Genomic DNA, 16,770 nt, shown 5'->3' with positions numbered 1-16,770 from the left:
TCTTACCCGAAGTAATATTGTCGCTGTATTTATTAGATGCTAAAAGTTCTAAGTGAGATTGTACTTTCGAGGTCTACTAGCTATTTTTCAATTACTTCAATGCTAGTCAAGTTCCTTAGATATTACTCAACAGCGTATAGCACGTTTTTCAAAATATGTGTAGACAATTAAGCTACACTAATGCGTATTAATTGATACGAGTTTTTAAAAAAATTTTTTTTAGAAAAGTAAACTTAATGTGCAACATTAACAATTATTCAGAGTCGTTATTATGTAAACTAGAACTGGGTGGTTACTATATCTGTCAATACTATTTTATGCTAAGTAGATGGATTATGCTGGGTGTCCAGAGCGTTTTGTCTAATCAATTACAAAATAATTTTTGTGAAATTACACTACACTCCTTAATGTTGCTAATATAACTATTCGTCTTCAATATTTCCAATATAGTATTTTTATAAAATATGTTTTGAAAAAAAAAACCAACACAGTTAGGAGACAACGCTATCAAGTATTAAAATATATTTATAAAAACCTTGATCTATGATCTAGTTTTAAAACATTATTTTTCTTATGTACCTACGGTAATTACTGTTTAGATTCCTTAATATTATGTATATAATTAATAAAATAAAGGTTTTTTTTAAAGGTCAATAATAATAGTACAAACAAAGGTTAATATTATTTTAAAAATTTTACAAGATTTCTTTATTTTCTTAAGTTATTACATATGGGCACTTTACACGGAAAACGACAATAAATTATAACACTATGTGCGACGTTGAGTGAGCGCTCTAGTGTAAGATTGTTTTAACAAAAATTGAAGAAAAAAAATCACAAAGTAAAAACAGAACAGCACGGTTAAATAATAAATAAATATATATATATGTATAGATATAAAAAAAAATCATTTAAATATACCTCTTATAAATGTCGAAAGTTATACATTTTTTAACTATTGCAAATGGAATTAAAATTTTTTTTTTTTTAAAAAGAGAAAAAATTACTACACAAGAGATCGTTAGACGTGAAATAATAAATTAAAAAAATATATATATAAATATTAGTAAATGGCAATCTTATAATACATGATTTGGTATAGTATAATGTGCATTTACCATCAAACACAGGAAGAGTGGAGAGTGATTTCTTTGATAAAATTTTCACAATAATAATACTTATAATTAGTAATAGAAAAAGAAGAAAAATAAATTAATTGAACCTTATCACAATTTAAGCGAACAAGGAGTACAAAAGTGCACAAAACGTCAGTCTAAGTTTCCAAATAAAACGATTAAGTACACAGGACGGAATAAAGATAATAAAAAAATTAATGTTTAAGTAACAAAATAGAAAATAATAAAGATATATCTAATAATATTAATTATATATTTTTTTGTACTTTTGAACACGGTCGCAACGATGGTTACATACCGTTTGTGTTCTAATACTATACTAACAGCTAATCCTAATAAAAATATATTTTACGCATTTCTACAATGCACGTTAAAAATAATATAAATATTCTTATTTCATTACTTCGTCAACCCTGTCAGAATATTGAGCTGTGTTGGCAAACATTGTCATTTCCTATAAGAAATGCACCATTCAAAGACGTACGCTTTGCATTTCCGATTCTGAAAGATAAAATAAAATAACTTTCATTAGTTAAACAAAAAAAATATGGCCTTTAAAAACTAAAAATACAGTTGCTACTTTTTTCAATGGTTGCTATGAACTGTACATACAATACAAAATATGAAAAATTAGATAATTATTTTAGCAACATTAAAACGAAATTATTCAGAATTAACATAAATAACTATAGTTCGCAATAATTTAAGAATATAATATAGCTAAAATCTATAAAATACTGGTAATCTGTTTTATGATATAAACTACAAAAAATGTATTGTTTTAGGAATTCTAAAAACCTTGGCTTTTATTGTTGTAAAATAAAATTGATTAACTCCAGCTAATATTTCACTTAATACATTTAAGAAATATTTAAGAACAAAATTATTGTATTATAATCAACAGCTGGTTTAATCAATAAATACTAATAATATGGCTTTATTTCTTTTAATATATCTGCAATAGTGTATTCTATAAGAAACATGTATGGATTTAAAGCGTATAAAACAGTAAAAAATGAAAACAAAAATATTATTTTAGTTTTTTTTTCTATGATAAAATATTTAAGAAACAAGTTATTTAAACAATAATTTTATAATTATACTTATTTTCACCACACAAGCATAATATAATGTAATATTCAAACTACAATAGTTTGTATTAATTAATTAATATAATTTATAAATAATTAAATTGATATTTTTTAATAATTTTATTGTAAATATTTATATCAAATAGAGTAGAAGGAAAACTAGTGGGTTAATAGTAAATCATAAAAATATGATATGAGTTTACTTCAAAATAATCCAAATAACTGTTGTTTTTATTTAAATTATGGGTAATAATTCTAGCCCTAAGGGCTTCAATAGTAGAATAATAATTATGACAAAACACATGCAATTAGCTATAAAAAAAACGTTAGACTATACTCTATTCCAAATAAGAATAAACAAAATGCGTTACTTCTGACTACACGAATGCAATAAAGCACAGCCGTTATTAGTTGTTGCGCTGGTTTATTCTTATTTAAAATATAAACTACATGCATATGTTTAACACACATCTAAAAACAATTTATTTGTACCAGTCATTTAAATTAATCTATTGCATTTGGTTCTGGTGAGAACTTAATTTCTTGTAGGGCCTAGGAGATATTCCGGCTGAAATCAACATATCCATATCGGCCCCATTCTTCATTGACCAATCTATTGACATACCTAACATATTTTGTACGTTTAAGAACTACGCTTGTCTAATACTCTGTCCACTCGTGTGTAAAACCACCGGGTTTTAAATATAAAATGTTACCTTTGGTACTCCTACTTCGGTGAGAGTCTATAAGTGCGGAAGCCAAATTGGATGATGACGAACCGTCATCAGATTTGAATTTGTCGACTAAAAATAAATAAATGTTGGGTATACATAAAAAAAAAAACTGTGCATTTCTTTAATTAGCTACCTGAACCTCTTGAAGTTGTGTATGGCTGTTGGAATGGCGATATGGTTTGAACTGGTGAATATACATTACATATAAACTCTTCAAAAGTACTCGAGTGTTTGTAATTTTTCATTACCATATCTAACGACCTCCATCTTTCTTCATAACTATATTTTATACATGAATGTATTAGAAGGCTAATGATAAATTATTAAAAAAAAAAAACTTACTACTGTTGGTAAAATGGTATCATGCTACGCTTAGCACATGATGCATTTATTGCTGTACACCTAACGACATTGGCCAGTATAGGCTTCTGAACTATTATTTCATTATACAGTGGTCCAAAGTAAGGTACCTAAATTTGTATTTTTTTGTTAACATGATTATCATATTAAAATATACACCATTTTACCAAACGTATAGGACTTACTTCGGGTTTTCTAGAAACCTGTATTCTGAACAAATCATTAGGCAATGGATATATCACAATCAAAATGTCACAAAATTCTGTGGGGATTATGCCACGTCTGTAATCTTTGGAATGCTCCGACCAGACAATGTGTACCTCGTCATTTCCCAAATGTCTCGCCTGTTTACACAAAAACATGCTGTTATGGCACCATTAAAAATGATCTGGATAATTTATCATTTATCATAAACTTTGAAGTAACCTTTTGGATATACGCCTCTTGATTAGTCGTGGTAGGCATTCGAGTGGCTACGTGAAACACGACTTCCAGGAATGATGTTGCGTAATAAGGAGTTGTAGTTCCAGCATTTTTGTTACGCTGCAGTCCGCCCATGAAACCGTTATGGGTTTCTAGCTCCACCTATGTATTTAAATAGACAAACCAATACTTTAAGAAGCTTTCAAAAATTATAAAAAAATCAAAAATCAATGAATTACCTCCCAAGCTAGAGCCGAAATAAAATCTTCATACGCTTGACTTCCACCAGTATTAGATATGATAGACACCTTGTCTTCTTGTCCGTCGGCCACATAAATAATTGCTATTTTGTGAGTATCTCTGCAACACTGTGCATCTAGTACTCTCAATTCTCTTAAAACTTTCTCATTGCGCTGAAGTTGATAAATTTGGCGTCTTTGATCCCAGCTAGTAAAACCCAGCTCAGAAAACAGAGCTCGGCCATTTTGGAATGGGGATTTATGCACACTGCATTGGGGTCGTTTCTCCAAACTTGAATAAAACAAAGACATTTTTTTAATTTAGCGTTCTATTACAATCAAATAACGCGTTAGTTTACCGGTTATAGTAAGAACATAGAAGTTTTTCAGTGTAATTATTATCCATGATTTGCTGCCCCAAAATGGTGCTCATTACATCTTGCTCCAACTGAGAAGACATAGGAGATTTTGATGCAGGATTATTCAACAAGACTTCCATGTCTTCTAAACATTCTGAACTCGTGTATCCAATATACTGTAAAAGCTAAGGTTCCCGAAAAAAAAAAAAAGTTAAAAAAAATCAGTACAAATAATTGATAATTACATCTATTACAAATAACTGATAATTACATCATCTAAATTGTCAAGATCATCTGCAGAATTTTCAAAAGTTGGTAATACGTCAGGAGCTCGATGACGCATAGTGTGTTGTGTTTGAAAATTTGTGCCGCAAGACACCATAATTGATTCTTGGTTTCCACTATTTTCACGAATTGTGTCTTCCAAAAACGTTTCACTAAAATCTTTAGTCAAACATAAAATATGATAAATAATTAGTCAGAATGGATATCTAATTTTGTTCATTTACCTTTATCGGGATCAAAGTTTGGTCCACAGTACAAAGGAGAAATATCCCAACAAGACTTTCCAATTAAATCTCTTTGTAAAATGCGAACCTGATTCAGCCCAGTTCTTAGTCCTGCCGTAATACCACCGCCTGGCACTTCTAACGCGGGAAGTTCAATTATGGATGTAAGCAGCATATTAGTCACAGACATGAACAACTATAATCACCAGTTATAAAGAGTTAATTAAGATATTGAACAATGACAAACAAGTTTAATGTATTGTCGAAATGAATCAAGGTATAAATTGCAAAAATATATATTATATGCAGAAAAAAAATAAGATAATATATTTACACTATAAATTGTCAATGAATACTTATAAAAATGAAAAATTTTAAGTATGAAAAAATACGCATTATAAAATAGTTATAATCGGAATCATTAAAGAGAAATAACAATTTGTTTAGTCATGTATTGGTTTGGACCTTATGGTAAAAACATAGAAACTTCTGGGCCCTATTCATAATAAAAATGTTACCTGTATGTTGGGTACAGCAAAAATGTCAATAGTGAGTTGATCAGTGATAGAGTTTAATATGTCATCGTGTTCCGATACCATAGAACATAATCGAGCAGGACCGATCAACATAGGAAATTGTCCCAAATGATTCAATAAATGATTAATTATCTATAAATTATAATTGAATTAATTAATTTAGCGTTTTATACATGAGTATAATAAACGCTAACCATCCTCGAAGCAATTTGAAGGGAATGTCGACTGCTGTTCAAATGCGTAGGTGCCATGTTGTGTTCACTAAACATGCTGTTATTTTTCAATTCTTCAGTTTTTAAATTGTCCAACGTTATGTCAAATAAAAATTCATTAGAATATTCCAAATTAATTTCTGTAGCTTTTCTGAGATTTTCAATTGTCTTGTCATTACAGTTTCTGCTCATGGCGTCAATGATCTACGGAAAATAATAAAATAATAAATAGCCAAAATTTAAATAAATTGATATAACTGATGTAGATAATAGTATAATATTTATCATACCATAAATACAGTCATTGATAAACTTTGTTTTGGCCGTGGTTCTAACAACAGGGGTATTGGTATTTGCATGGTCCATTCAGCTAAACAAAATACTAACGAGGTAAGCAGCCTTTTGTTCCCATCACCAATTGGTAGCATATTTGCTAATGTTGCAGACAACACCTTCAACATTTAATAATTAGTTATTCTGGTTGTAGAATTTAAAAGAAAAACTAATGTTAAACAAATACCTCTAACACTTTTGGTGGGATATCTGGATAATATTTGAGTAAATGAGGAATGTAATCGCGTAGTAGCATTACAATGTCACAAGCTACTTGAGATACTTTCTCATTCTTAAACTAAACAGAAATAATTGTTAGTAAAATATTGTTTTTTTTTTTTTTACAGAATATAATATAAATTACTTGTAAGGCAAGCAATAATGTGATGATTGCTTCTTTAATGCAGGGGTGCTTGCTGTTGTTGCCCAATTCTTGACATAAAAACATGCCCAAGTTGGACAAAGTGATGCATCTAGCTAGCCCTAATGGTTCTCGTTTAGCTACTTTCAACATGATCATTATTACTGTATCCTAAAAAAAAAAAACAAATAAGTTCAGTATTTTTTACAGTTAAAATAATATTATAGTCATATTACTTTGATATCGGGACAATAAGTTATGTCAAACTGATGACAATCCGGTTTCAGATAAGGCACTTTAGTCAGGTTTGGCGGAAAGCTTAATATTGATCCTAATATGGAAGCAGCTTCGGCACGCGGAGCCTAAAGTAAAATATTGTGAAAAACGTATAAAGGAAGTTAATAATAACAATAATAGTAATTAAATTAGGAGTTCTATACCATAACTACATTTGTGCTACTTAAGACTTCGTTACATGCATGAACAAAATCCAAAGTTAGCAAAGTGAAACCAGGAAGCTGATGAGAAAAAAATTCAGGGCCAGTATTTTTTAATATAGTATTGACAATCTCCTAAAAATAAAAAAAAATAAAATAATAGTAACACAAAATTATTTAATAAACAATAATTTAAAATACCTGATCACTGGATGTCAATCCATAATGCAACACTTTAAAAAACTGAGTAATATATTTTTGTCCTTGATGTGTTTCCCTATTACTCAAAGTCATTTGGCACAATAACTTATAAGCGTGAAGCTTACCATTTCTATATGCTTTTGGTAATGTTAGAGCCTATGAAAATAAAACAGATTAATAATATTGTGTACCTACCATTTGATATTTCTTTAATGGGCGTTTACAAACAGAGTCAATTAAACAGTCCAACTATAGGAAACATTAGATTTTAACTGTTTTGGATTCAGAAAAAATCAGATTTAAAACTGTTAAAACAGTCTTAATTTTTGTTAAAATTTTTAAACAAAATTGCTAAACTTTGTATATTTACCTGAAAACACCAAGGGGAAATTATTGATATGGGTGGTACTAATTCTAACGATACAGAATTTTCTTCTTCTGCCATGCCTTGGTTTTGATAAATCTACAAATAACAAAAAAAATGAGGTTATGATTTTTTTGGGTGGTCAATACATGTGACGATGGCTAATAATTACTTTGGTCATGGTAGCGTTGAGATCTAATAAATACTGGAAAACTTGTTCATGGAGAACAGGGTTTTCTAATGTATTTACATCTCCGAGAGCTCCAAGCATCCTGCGCCATAATATTGCTGCTACATCTGGCGTCCACCCTCGTACGTCCCCACCAGACATGATTGATTTTTTATTTGTTACTTTTTCTAAGAACAAATAAGAAATATTTATAGTTTTATACATTTGGTTACTGTTGTACCAACTTACCAGTAGAAGGGTGCTGGGAAGACATAAGTTCAATTTGCATGTGAGCTTCTTTAAATAGGCTACTTTCCATTCCAGTCGATGGTACAGGTGAAGGCGATCTTGAATTACTGTCTCGCATTCGCAGTACTGTATTATAACATAAAACATTAAAATAACATAGTAATACTTATTGAACAGCCACAAAGTTATAAACCAACACTTACTTAAAAGCTGAGTTAAATTTTCTAATGAATGACATTTTCGGACATTAAAAAAACATTTTGATGACGACACAGTATCTTCTTTCCAGTTAAATTTGTTATTATCATCAGCTGTTGGAGTTTCTTAAAGAAAAAAGAACATTTTGGTAAATTATACATAATTATAGATTAAATTCTAATCACCTGTAATATTGAATACTGTATCAGCTTCAGTGTATTTTTGAAGTGAAGAATTATATGATATGTCTGTATCACTATTAGATCTTTTTACAAATTTTCGTTTTTTGTTCAAGTTATTCAATCGTGTTTCTACATCTAAAATCAAAATAGATAAATCAGTTTATATTTTATTCTCATTCATCATACCTAAGTCAACTACATTATATGTATATTTAGCTTTATACCTGCTACTGAACCCTTTTGCTCACTAGTTCGTGACGACGACAGATTGCACATGTTGTTTCCTAGTTTTCTTCTAGATTTTTTATCTGCTACCCGGTCTAACGGTAAATCTGCTAAATCTAAGTTGTAAACATGCCTTGCTAGTACTCGTGTTAAGGTTTCCAATGTTTTCTAAAAATAAAAATAAAACACGTGTTAATTAGTAGCTGATAAATATTGCACATAAATGTCGAGGAATTGTATGCGACCTTAAAGCTTCGTCTAGACATTTTAATTTTACTTAAACAAATTTTTTCTACAGATTTTAAGTATGATAATTTTTTTGTCATCTTACTGGCTTATTGAATCACGACCACTACTAATGTTGTAATTTTTATATTGCATATTTAAAAACAATTGTTCAATTTAAGCAAATTGTGATTTGTTTTATTTTGTCATTTTGTATTATTTTGTATTCCATAAATCATTGTTGATAAAAAAAAAAAAACAAATAATTACATAAAAAAAATCAGATTAATATGCGGATTTTTAATTACCATAAATTCAATGAATGTTGAATTTTCCATGGAAAACTATTGTATTTTTATGTTGTTATTATTATAGTGATAGTGAATTATAGTGTTTACACAATAAAATAATAAACAATTTGAATTACAGTGAACAAATATTTTTTTTTTAAATTGTACATGTTAAGAAAACTGCATCGTGTGTGATAATACAGTTTCATACATGGATTACAAATTACCAGAAATAACAATTATATTTAATTCACAATTCATATGCTATTACTGATAATATAACTAGTAAGTATTTAGAAATATATTACACACACACATATACTTATACATATTATAATTATTGATAATGCACCTAAACGGTATTTGTTATGATCAAAATTATTTAAATAACACTAATTTTTATAAGAAATTATTAGCTGATAAGAGTAATGCTTAGTGAAATATTTTTTAAGTTGTGTCTGAGAATACAACGACAAAATACTTTGGTAGGACAAGTAATTTATACATCCACATCCACTGTCGTTCAGTTTGTGATTACAAATAATTATTATTACTCTGCAATGCGAAGTGCAAAATTACTGTATATACCAACAGTTACAAAGTGGTCGTTTTTTGCAATATACTGTCAAGTTAATATTAAAATAATTTATGTTATATTATAATTATTTATTTGAAAATTATAAAATTGAAAATTATATTGGCATCTTTAAAAAGTTTTAAAAACTTCTTTCAAATTGGTGCTATATTCTGTAAGTATTGGGTTATAATATTATTTTCATCTATCATAAAACAATTGATTTCATTAGTTATGTATTTAGTTGGTTGCATACAAATTAAAAAAATAACTATAGAACTTATACATGAGAAAATTACTTGTGTGTTAATTTTTGATTTAGTAATTATGACATATTGGTTACCATTAATTATACTCACCGACCATTCCTTAATAAGTTCTTCCCATTGTGTAAGAGAACATAATACAGTCAAAAATTGGTCCCACAGTTTTTCCGTAATTGGAACGTTCAAATTAGCTTTTATCCAGGTTACAATTAAAGTCTATAAAGAATAAAAACATGAGTGATTAATAACACATTTGAATCTATAAATGGCCATAGCATGCTCAAGTTCTTATACATTACAATGTAAATCTGTACCTTGGGTCTAAAGGGGCCAATGTCAATATTTGGTTAAAATGTGTTACACTACTAAAAATGTAAGCAATTTTTATGTTTTGTACAACATGGTATTCCTGCGACAAGTTTTAGATAATTAAAAAAAAATTACATGGAATCAGAAAGCAACAAAAATCGAGATTGGCTTTTTAGACCCAAGTTACACATGTTCATTTATTAATAATACAGTATACACGTTGTACTATAAATAATACATTAATCATACACACATCACAAGCAATCACTTATAACTAACCGTGTTACACACAAAGATCATGCTTTTGTGTAAGTGTCAAAAAAGTTTTTAATTTTTGTTTTTTTTTATATATGTTATTGACACAGATTGTTCAATTATGAGTAGTTATAAATTTTGTTTTGTCATGCTACAATTACAGGCAAACTTGTGTTAGGCTTTGAATGAGAACGCGAATCAATCAAATGTAGTTAAGTCATATACTAGGTTAACACTATATTAATCTTAGTAATGACTTTAATTAATTTTACATTTAAGAGGTAAATGGGTGAAGTATAAAAAATCAGAAGTTAAACAAAATACCCTCTTTTACATACTTAACAAATACTTTCATGCTCTGGTAACATTAATTAATCATTGACAAAACATCTTTACAACATCCAAAAAATGAAGGTTGAGCTACCTGAGAAATGGTTGCCTGCAATGGTAATTTCCAGCAAAAGTTGTCTATCAAATAACAGTATTTTTATGCCTAAAGAAATTTGTAAACTGATACAGTCAAAATTATGATACGTTGGATTAATTATTATTTAATCGAATTACACGTATTCTTAATAATTTTTTTTTTTTATCAAGGTTAACGTTTCCAATTAATAAAAAGTATTACTAGACTCGTTAATCGATAATTGTTTATAATTTATTTATTTGAAGTAAATATTCTAGAATAATAATTGAAATAAAACCAAATTACGATTGGTTAATTACTTGAAAAATAGCAGGTGACAATTTTCCAGATAGCGTGTCTTCTTTTCGTCTAGGCGGTTTTTTATTTAACACGAGAGTGGTTATCCTTAGTAAAACATTTAATAATTGTTCCCTGAAAAAATATAGAACAAAATATGTCTAGATGAATAAAAAGTAATATTGAAATAATATAGTTGACATTGTCAACTGTGCATATTCATTGTTTAAAATAAATATGTATGTAACTTTTTTACTAAATATTCTTACCATGTTTTTACAGACATGTATGTATGCATGACCATATATCTATAAATGTTTAGAACTCTTTTGCAGGTATCAACTTGTTCTTCTAATAACATAGGGTATTCAGTTCCACTTTGTGCCACAAACACATGGAGAGCGTTTGTCATGAATAATTGCAAAACATTCTAACAATAAATAGTATGTTTCAAAGATTAAAATAACTGTACAATTTATACATTATGAAATCACACTTAAGTGATAACTTTTTTTTACCTGAAATCCAGCTCTTATATCACCAATTTTAGGCTCATACTTTTCGGAATTATGCTATAACATAAATATAATTAACATTTCATTAATGATTAATACATAGTTTATATGTTATATCTTATTATTAGTTCTTTGAACTTCTACATAACTTGGATCAACAATATAAATTAAAAAATATAAATAAAAACTCAATATATATATATATATATATATTTTTGTACATACATCTAAACTTGACATGGAAGGTCCCTCTGGTTCCAACATAAACGGTGGTTGTTGGGGAACCTACAAAAGTTAAATAAATGAAAAAAGAGTTAACTTAAATTTTTTGAACCTTTTGGTTATAATGAGAAATCACATAAATAGTTAGTAAAAAACAAAATAATTGAGTTATAATAAAAAAAACATGTACATTTTTTTAAAGATGTTTAAAATGTGTGTAATTGAAAAAAAAAAATCTAATATGAAAACAAAAATCTTACACTTAGTTGAATCCAATCTTTGTATACAGCTATGGTTCTTCTGATTGCCATTGCCCAAGTAAAATTTAATAAAAATGCTTGTCGGAAAACTTCGTGAATTAAGTTTACATTTTCTCTTGATTTGTACAAAGTATCTCTGACAATTTCAAAAGCCACCAATTGCGATTTATCCCTTAAAAAATTTAAATGTATTAATACATAAGTGTAAGAATCATAATATCTTATAAAACTAAAAAACTGTATTTTTACAGTGTATCAAACATTTTAAACATTGTTATTTGTTTGTATTTAATCTACATGTATGTATAACATACCCAATAAGTTTTGATATCATAGAGATATTTGGATAGTTAGAACTTTTTTGTTTTATGTCTTGAGTAAATCCTGCAAGCCATTTTATTACACAAACTCGACAACTGCTATACGCATCATTTCTGTTTTGAGACAAACAATTGGGTAGTTCTAAAAACAAGGAATAATACATTACCTTTGATACTAAATTAATTAAATAGTTTGTTATGACTAACCAGCTGTAGGTTTATACACATTAGTAGATGTTGAGTAATCGGGAAAAATAACAGGTAAATAATACTGTTTAAATTTTTCAAATAAATAGTTAAAACATCGTCTTTGACAATTTCTTTGGTCTTTCCAAATTATTCGAGGAACCTGCAATTAAAAAAAAAATTGTTTTTATCTTGAAGGAAACAAATTGGATCATGAATATATCTTATGGTATCTGTAAGAATAGATTCATGTTCATTTTCCTTAATAATCTCTTATCAACCGATTCTTTTATCAATAATCTTCTCTGTTCTCCTCTCTTCTTAGCTCTGCTCTTATCCATCTATCACTTTTCTCTTTACTCTTTTTTCTCTTTCCCCTCCCTGCTCTTCCTTTGATGTCGAAATTCAAGTTAGGTCAAATTTATGAAAGAAATTTTACGACCAGCCATAACACATATTCATGTCAATAAATAACAATACAGTATACAGACAATATTAATTAGTAGAATATAACATAACTTGTTTAATAATATATAATTAATAATAATTTTTTGATTAAATTAATGAATAATTATATTGAATTTATTTCATAATTATTTAAAGTTCAAATTATTCAAAGGAAAAAAAAAATTGTACAGTAATTTAATAAAAATGAAATAGTAATTAAATATTTGAAACATTTACCTGATTAACCATAAGTTCAAGTAAAGATTCCAAATAGTATTTGATCGTGTCATCTGGTTGCTTTTCGCCAATTTGTGGACCATACAAAGGTGTTGTTTCCAAAGGTCCAACAGGGTCTTCATTAATGAAAAAACATTTTATAATAGATTTATATAATAAACTTTAAACTTAATTGTGTAGTACTTGGATCCTGTGAACTAGTTGGGTTTGACTGGCTTGCCCATAATGCAACCAATCCTGGGTGTTCCGGTATGGGACTAGAAAAGCTTGGGACAAGAGTGGCAAACATTGCATGAACAGAATCTGGAGCATTGTGTCCCAAAATTTGATACCACAGAATAAAAAACCTATAAGTTCACATGTATATGTAAAATAACATTTAGTTTGTAAAAATATATTTTTCAATAATAATTACTTGATTCCTTCACGTCTTAAACGCCATGAATTCTCTGGGTGCAACAATTTAGTAATGATTATACACATACTGTGGCACTGCCATCGCTGTGCTACAATTTCTGGACATAATGTCAACACTTTTTCTAAAATTATTAGTATCGTATCCAACTCATCTCTATGGATTTTAGTAACTTAAAAAAAAAATATATATACATATATAAATATAAATGTAAACTGTCAAGTTAATTTACTATTCTATACAATATGCTGTACAATGATTGTAATAATTCTTATTGTGCAGTTCAAAATTAGACATGCACGCTTTTTTGTCAATAAATTTAATGAACAAAAAAAAAAAAATCAAGTAATTTTTAAGTATTTGAATAAATAAAAAATTAAAATATGGTAATAAACAGTAAGCAATAAAAACTTATAAACACAATAACATTTTTTTTTTTAATAAGTACTCACCTCTTTGTTTTAAATTTGTTTCAATGGTCGTGAAACTTTCATAAAATATTTGGTATACACTGCTGTAGTTACTTTCGAATAAATGTTTTGATTCGTGATCGTCATTGTTATCTAAAAGTCGGCAAATGGAAACAGAAAGCACAACGCCAAAAATTAATTTACAGCCATCGGGAAATATTGTAATATTATAAAAGTACCATAGATTAAATATAATACTATAGACGTGCAACACTAATGCAATGACTGGCAATACCATACCATACCTACATTTTTGCATTTTAAGTGCAATAAGACTATTATGTAATGTGAAAAGTTTATAACTTTTTTTACGTACTCCCAACTATGCTATGTATATTTAATCTATGATAGTATGTACTCAATTTTGGTGTAAACTACCACATTACACACTTACCCAGTAAAAATTTGAGATGTTTAAACCTAGTGGCGGCATCTTTTTTGGGATCCAATATTTTATGTGCCGATTTCTTCACGTCCGCCTGCACTTTCTTGCTAAACATTTTCCCGGACTCTACATGCGAACATAGCTGTTTTCATCTGTCTCGTCTTTGCTGGTCGGATGTGGACCCCGACACGAGTCCATTTGGGGAACACGCACGGTCTCGCCGTTTCGACGCAGTAATTGTAAACGCCAACACCAGCTAAATAAACATGTATGTCAATAATAATTTATGTTGTATACTACGCACGGTTCGCGGTAAAAAATGGTTTACAGTATGATTTTTATTTAAAAAATATTCTAACTCACGAACACACACCTACGGACAATTTTATTATAATTTAATAGTTTGGTGTGTGTTTTTATCAATAGTGGCTGTTGTGGAAATTATCATTTATCAGCCGTGTTATCAACAAACGAAATGAGATCAGTGCCAGACGTGGGTACTCGATCAACGTTTGTGTCCACCGACCGCAACCGCGTTCATCATAACAGTATACCACGCAATAGATTAAATCTATTCCGTTATTATACAAATAATAGTATATTTTGTTTTGCTTGAGTTTGGCCCACGATGTAGAGAAGTGACGCCACTCCAACTAAATTAGCGGGCCAAGAAACGGTATTTTGGTAGTACCATTTTGTCACGTAGATAGCGCCACCATTCGCCCGGAGGTCGACTTTTACACGGAACCACAGATATATAATAACTAGATTGCCAACTAGCGATAAGATTTGAAGCCGACAGTCCGCCATTCTGGTGGGATTTTTGTGTGTTATGAATGCATATAATATATATCGGCATATATTATTATATATATATATATATATATGTGATTGTTATACACATATATTATTCTCGCGTGATAAGGTTCTAATTCCCACCAATATGGCGGAAAGTGGCTGCTTCAATTTTCTCTATTGGTGGTATATACAGTTAGCAATCTAGTTTATTATATATTATATATCTGTGCATGGAACTAATAGGGTTTCTTACATGTTTTATACGGTACTTTCATTTTTATTGTTAAATAAAAATATATTACATATAATTTAATTTTAATACAGGACTATAGATTATAAATTATTTTAAAAACCACAATATTCGTATATGTAGTCTAATTAAATGTATTATTTATTCTAATTCCTATTCGACAAAAGACGTTTTTGGTCGAACGATGACTCCTTTTATAACAATATATATAATATAATAATACGTATTATATACAAGAAAAAAAGTCCTCAACAAGTACCCCCCCCCCCCCCCTATATCGAATTTTAAGCACTAGAGAAGTTTTTCAAATTGAGTTTATAGTTATTGAAGGTCTAAAGAATAATTGCACATAACTTGAGCATTACTTAAGAAAAATGCAGTTCACTAAAAACTCTAAGTGAAACTAGACATTTTTACAAGATAAAGCTTATTATATGGTAATTAAATGGGACTTATAAAGTAGGGTATATTTAAACGGGGATCGGAGAGTTATTTAGGATAAAATTATTTTAATACCTCCGACTTAATAAACGGAGCCTTATCCATTTGAGTGAACACACTTTAGTACTCTTTTACATAACAATAGACACATTTTTTCCGATTATTTTAATTTCTCCCTGAAAAATAAGTATCGCTTGTGTAAGGTGGATATTTATTACATTAATAAACCCCAATTAAGTGTCTCCAACAGCCCGACTACCGTGTAATTCAAGCCCAACCATACGTGCAATTCCTAGGGACGAAGCAGAGATATATTCTCTACATTGTGTTCCTAAGGATGATATTTGCATCACTAATAATTGTTTATATTTTGTGTCACGGCACATATAATTATATAAAATACTGTTGTTTTTATTCATTTTTATTGGTGCCTATGCCTTATGAACTTAACTTACGTTCATCATTTAAGGAAATTATCGAATACTAAGTTTTATTAAATGGATCCACGACGTCACTGATTAATTGTTCTATATAGTTAGACTTTAATATAAAGACTGGCGTTTCAAAGTAGGAAGAAAACTAATATTCGAAAATTAAATTTATTCCCTTTTGAAACACCATACCTCATATACAGTATGGATAATTCTTATGAATGCTACTATAGTTATTAAAATGTATTTATATATATATATATATTTGAAGTACAATAATATACTTATCATTAATTGTTAGAACAATTCTACACATATTTATTATTATTCCTAATATATAAAATTTATAATTAAGTGTACCTAATGTTATGTTCAGGCTATTGAAACCTCTTTTCTTTCACTATCAACATTTTTCAATTCCTACTTATTCCTTATTCGATTTAATTAACAACT

The 16,770-nt window shown here is 28.6% G+C and overlaps 1 protein-coding gene across 2 annotated transcripts; it reads right to left on the bottom strand.

Annotated features, from left to right (window-relative positions):
- Positions 1-608: 608 nt before the first annotated feature.
- LOC126844896 (ral GTPase-activating protein subunit alpha-1) lies at positions 609-14,808 on the bottom strand. 2 transcript variants are annotated; one of them, XM_050583365.1, is made up of 38 exons: positions 14,407-14,808; positions 13,995-14,105; positions 13,543-13,714; positions 13,311-13,474; positions 13,128-13,243; positions 12,465-12,606; positions 12,252-12,399; positions 11,938-12,109; positions 11,681-11,740; positions 11,459-11,512; positions 11,210-11,370; positions 10,964-11,075; positions 9,767-9,889; positions 8,318-8,486; positions 8,097-8,228; positions 7,917-8,036; positions 7,714-7,839; positions 7,468-7,652; positions 7,302-7,394; positions 6,932-7,087; positions 6,734-6,865; positions 6,530-6,655; positions 6,297-6,464; positions 6,120-6,230; positions 5,890-6,051; positions 5,582-5,803; positions 5,370-5,519; positions 4,852-5,047; positions 4,614-4,786; positions 4,343-4,527; positions 3,984-4,275; positions 3,748-3,906; positions 3,507-3,665; positions 3,304-3,431; positions 3,095-3,240; positions 2,944-3,030; positions 2,720-2,852; positions 609-1,637 (listed from the first exon to the last, which is right to left on the bottom strand). In XM_050583365.1, the coding sequence occupies exons 1-37, from the start codon at positions 14,510-14,512 to the stop codon at positions 2,737-2,739; spliced, it is 5,334 nt and encodes a 1,777-aa protein (XP_050439322.1). In that variant the 5' UTR covers positions 14,513-14,808; the 3' UTR covers positions 609-1,637; positions 2,720-2,736. The 2 variants fall into 2 exon arrangements, with proteins under 2 accessions (XP_050439322.1, XP_050439323.1); XM_050583366.1 differs by lacking the exon at positions 2,720-2,852 and having other exon boundaries at positions 610-1,637; positions 14,407-14,807.
- Between the last annotated feature and the right edge of the window lie 1,962 nt (positions 14,809-16,770).

The sequence above is a fragment of the Adelges cooleyi genome, unplaced genomic scaffold (genome assembly GCF_023614345.1).
Source record: "Adelges cooleyi isolate 19-005CV unplaced genomic scaffold, UGA_ACOO_1.1 ACOO_flye_CR_arks_rails_tigmint_CR_PRNA_651, whole genome shotgun sequence".
In the NCBI taxonomy this organism is placed as follows: Eukaryota; Metazoa; Arthropoda; class Insecta; order Hemiptera; family Adelgidae; genus Adelges; species Adelges cooleyi.
This window is presented reverse-complemented; position numbering and strand designations above follow the sequence as displayed.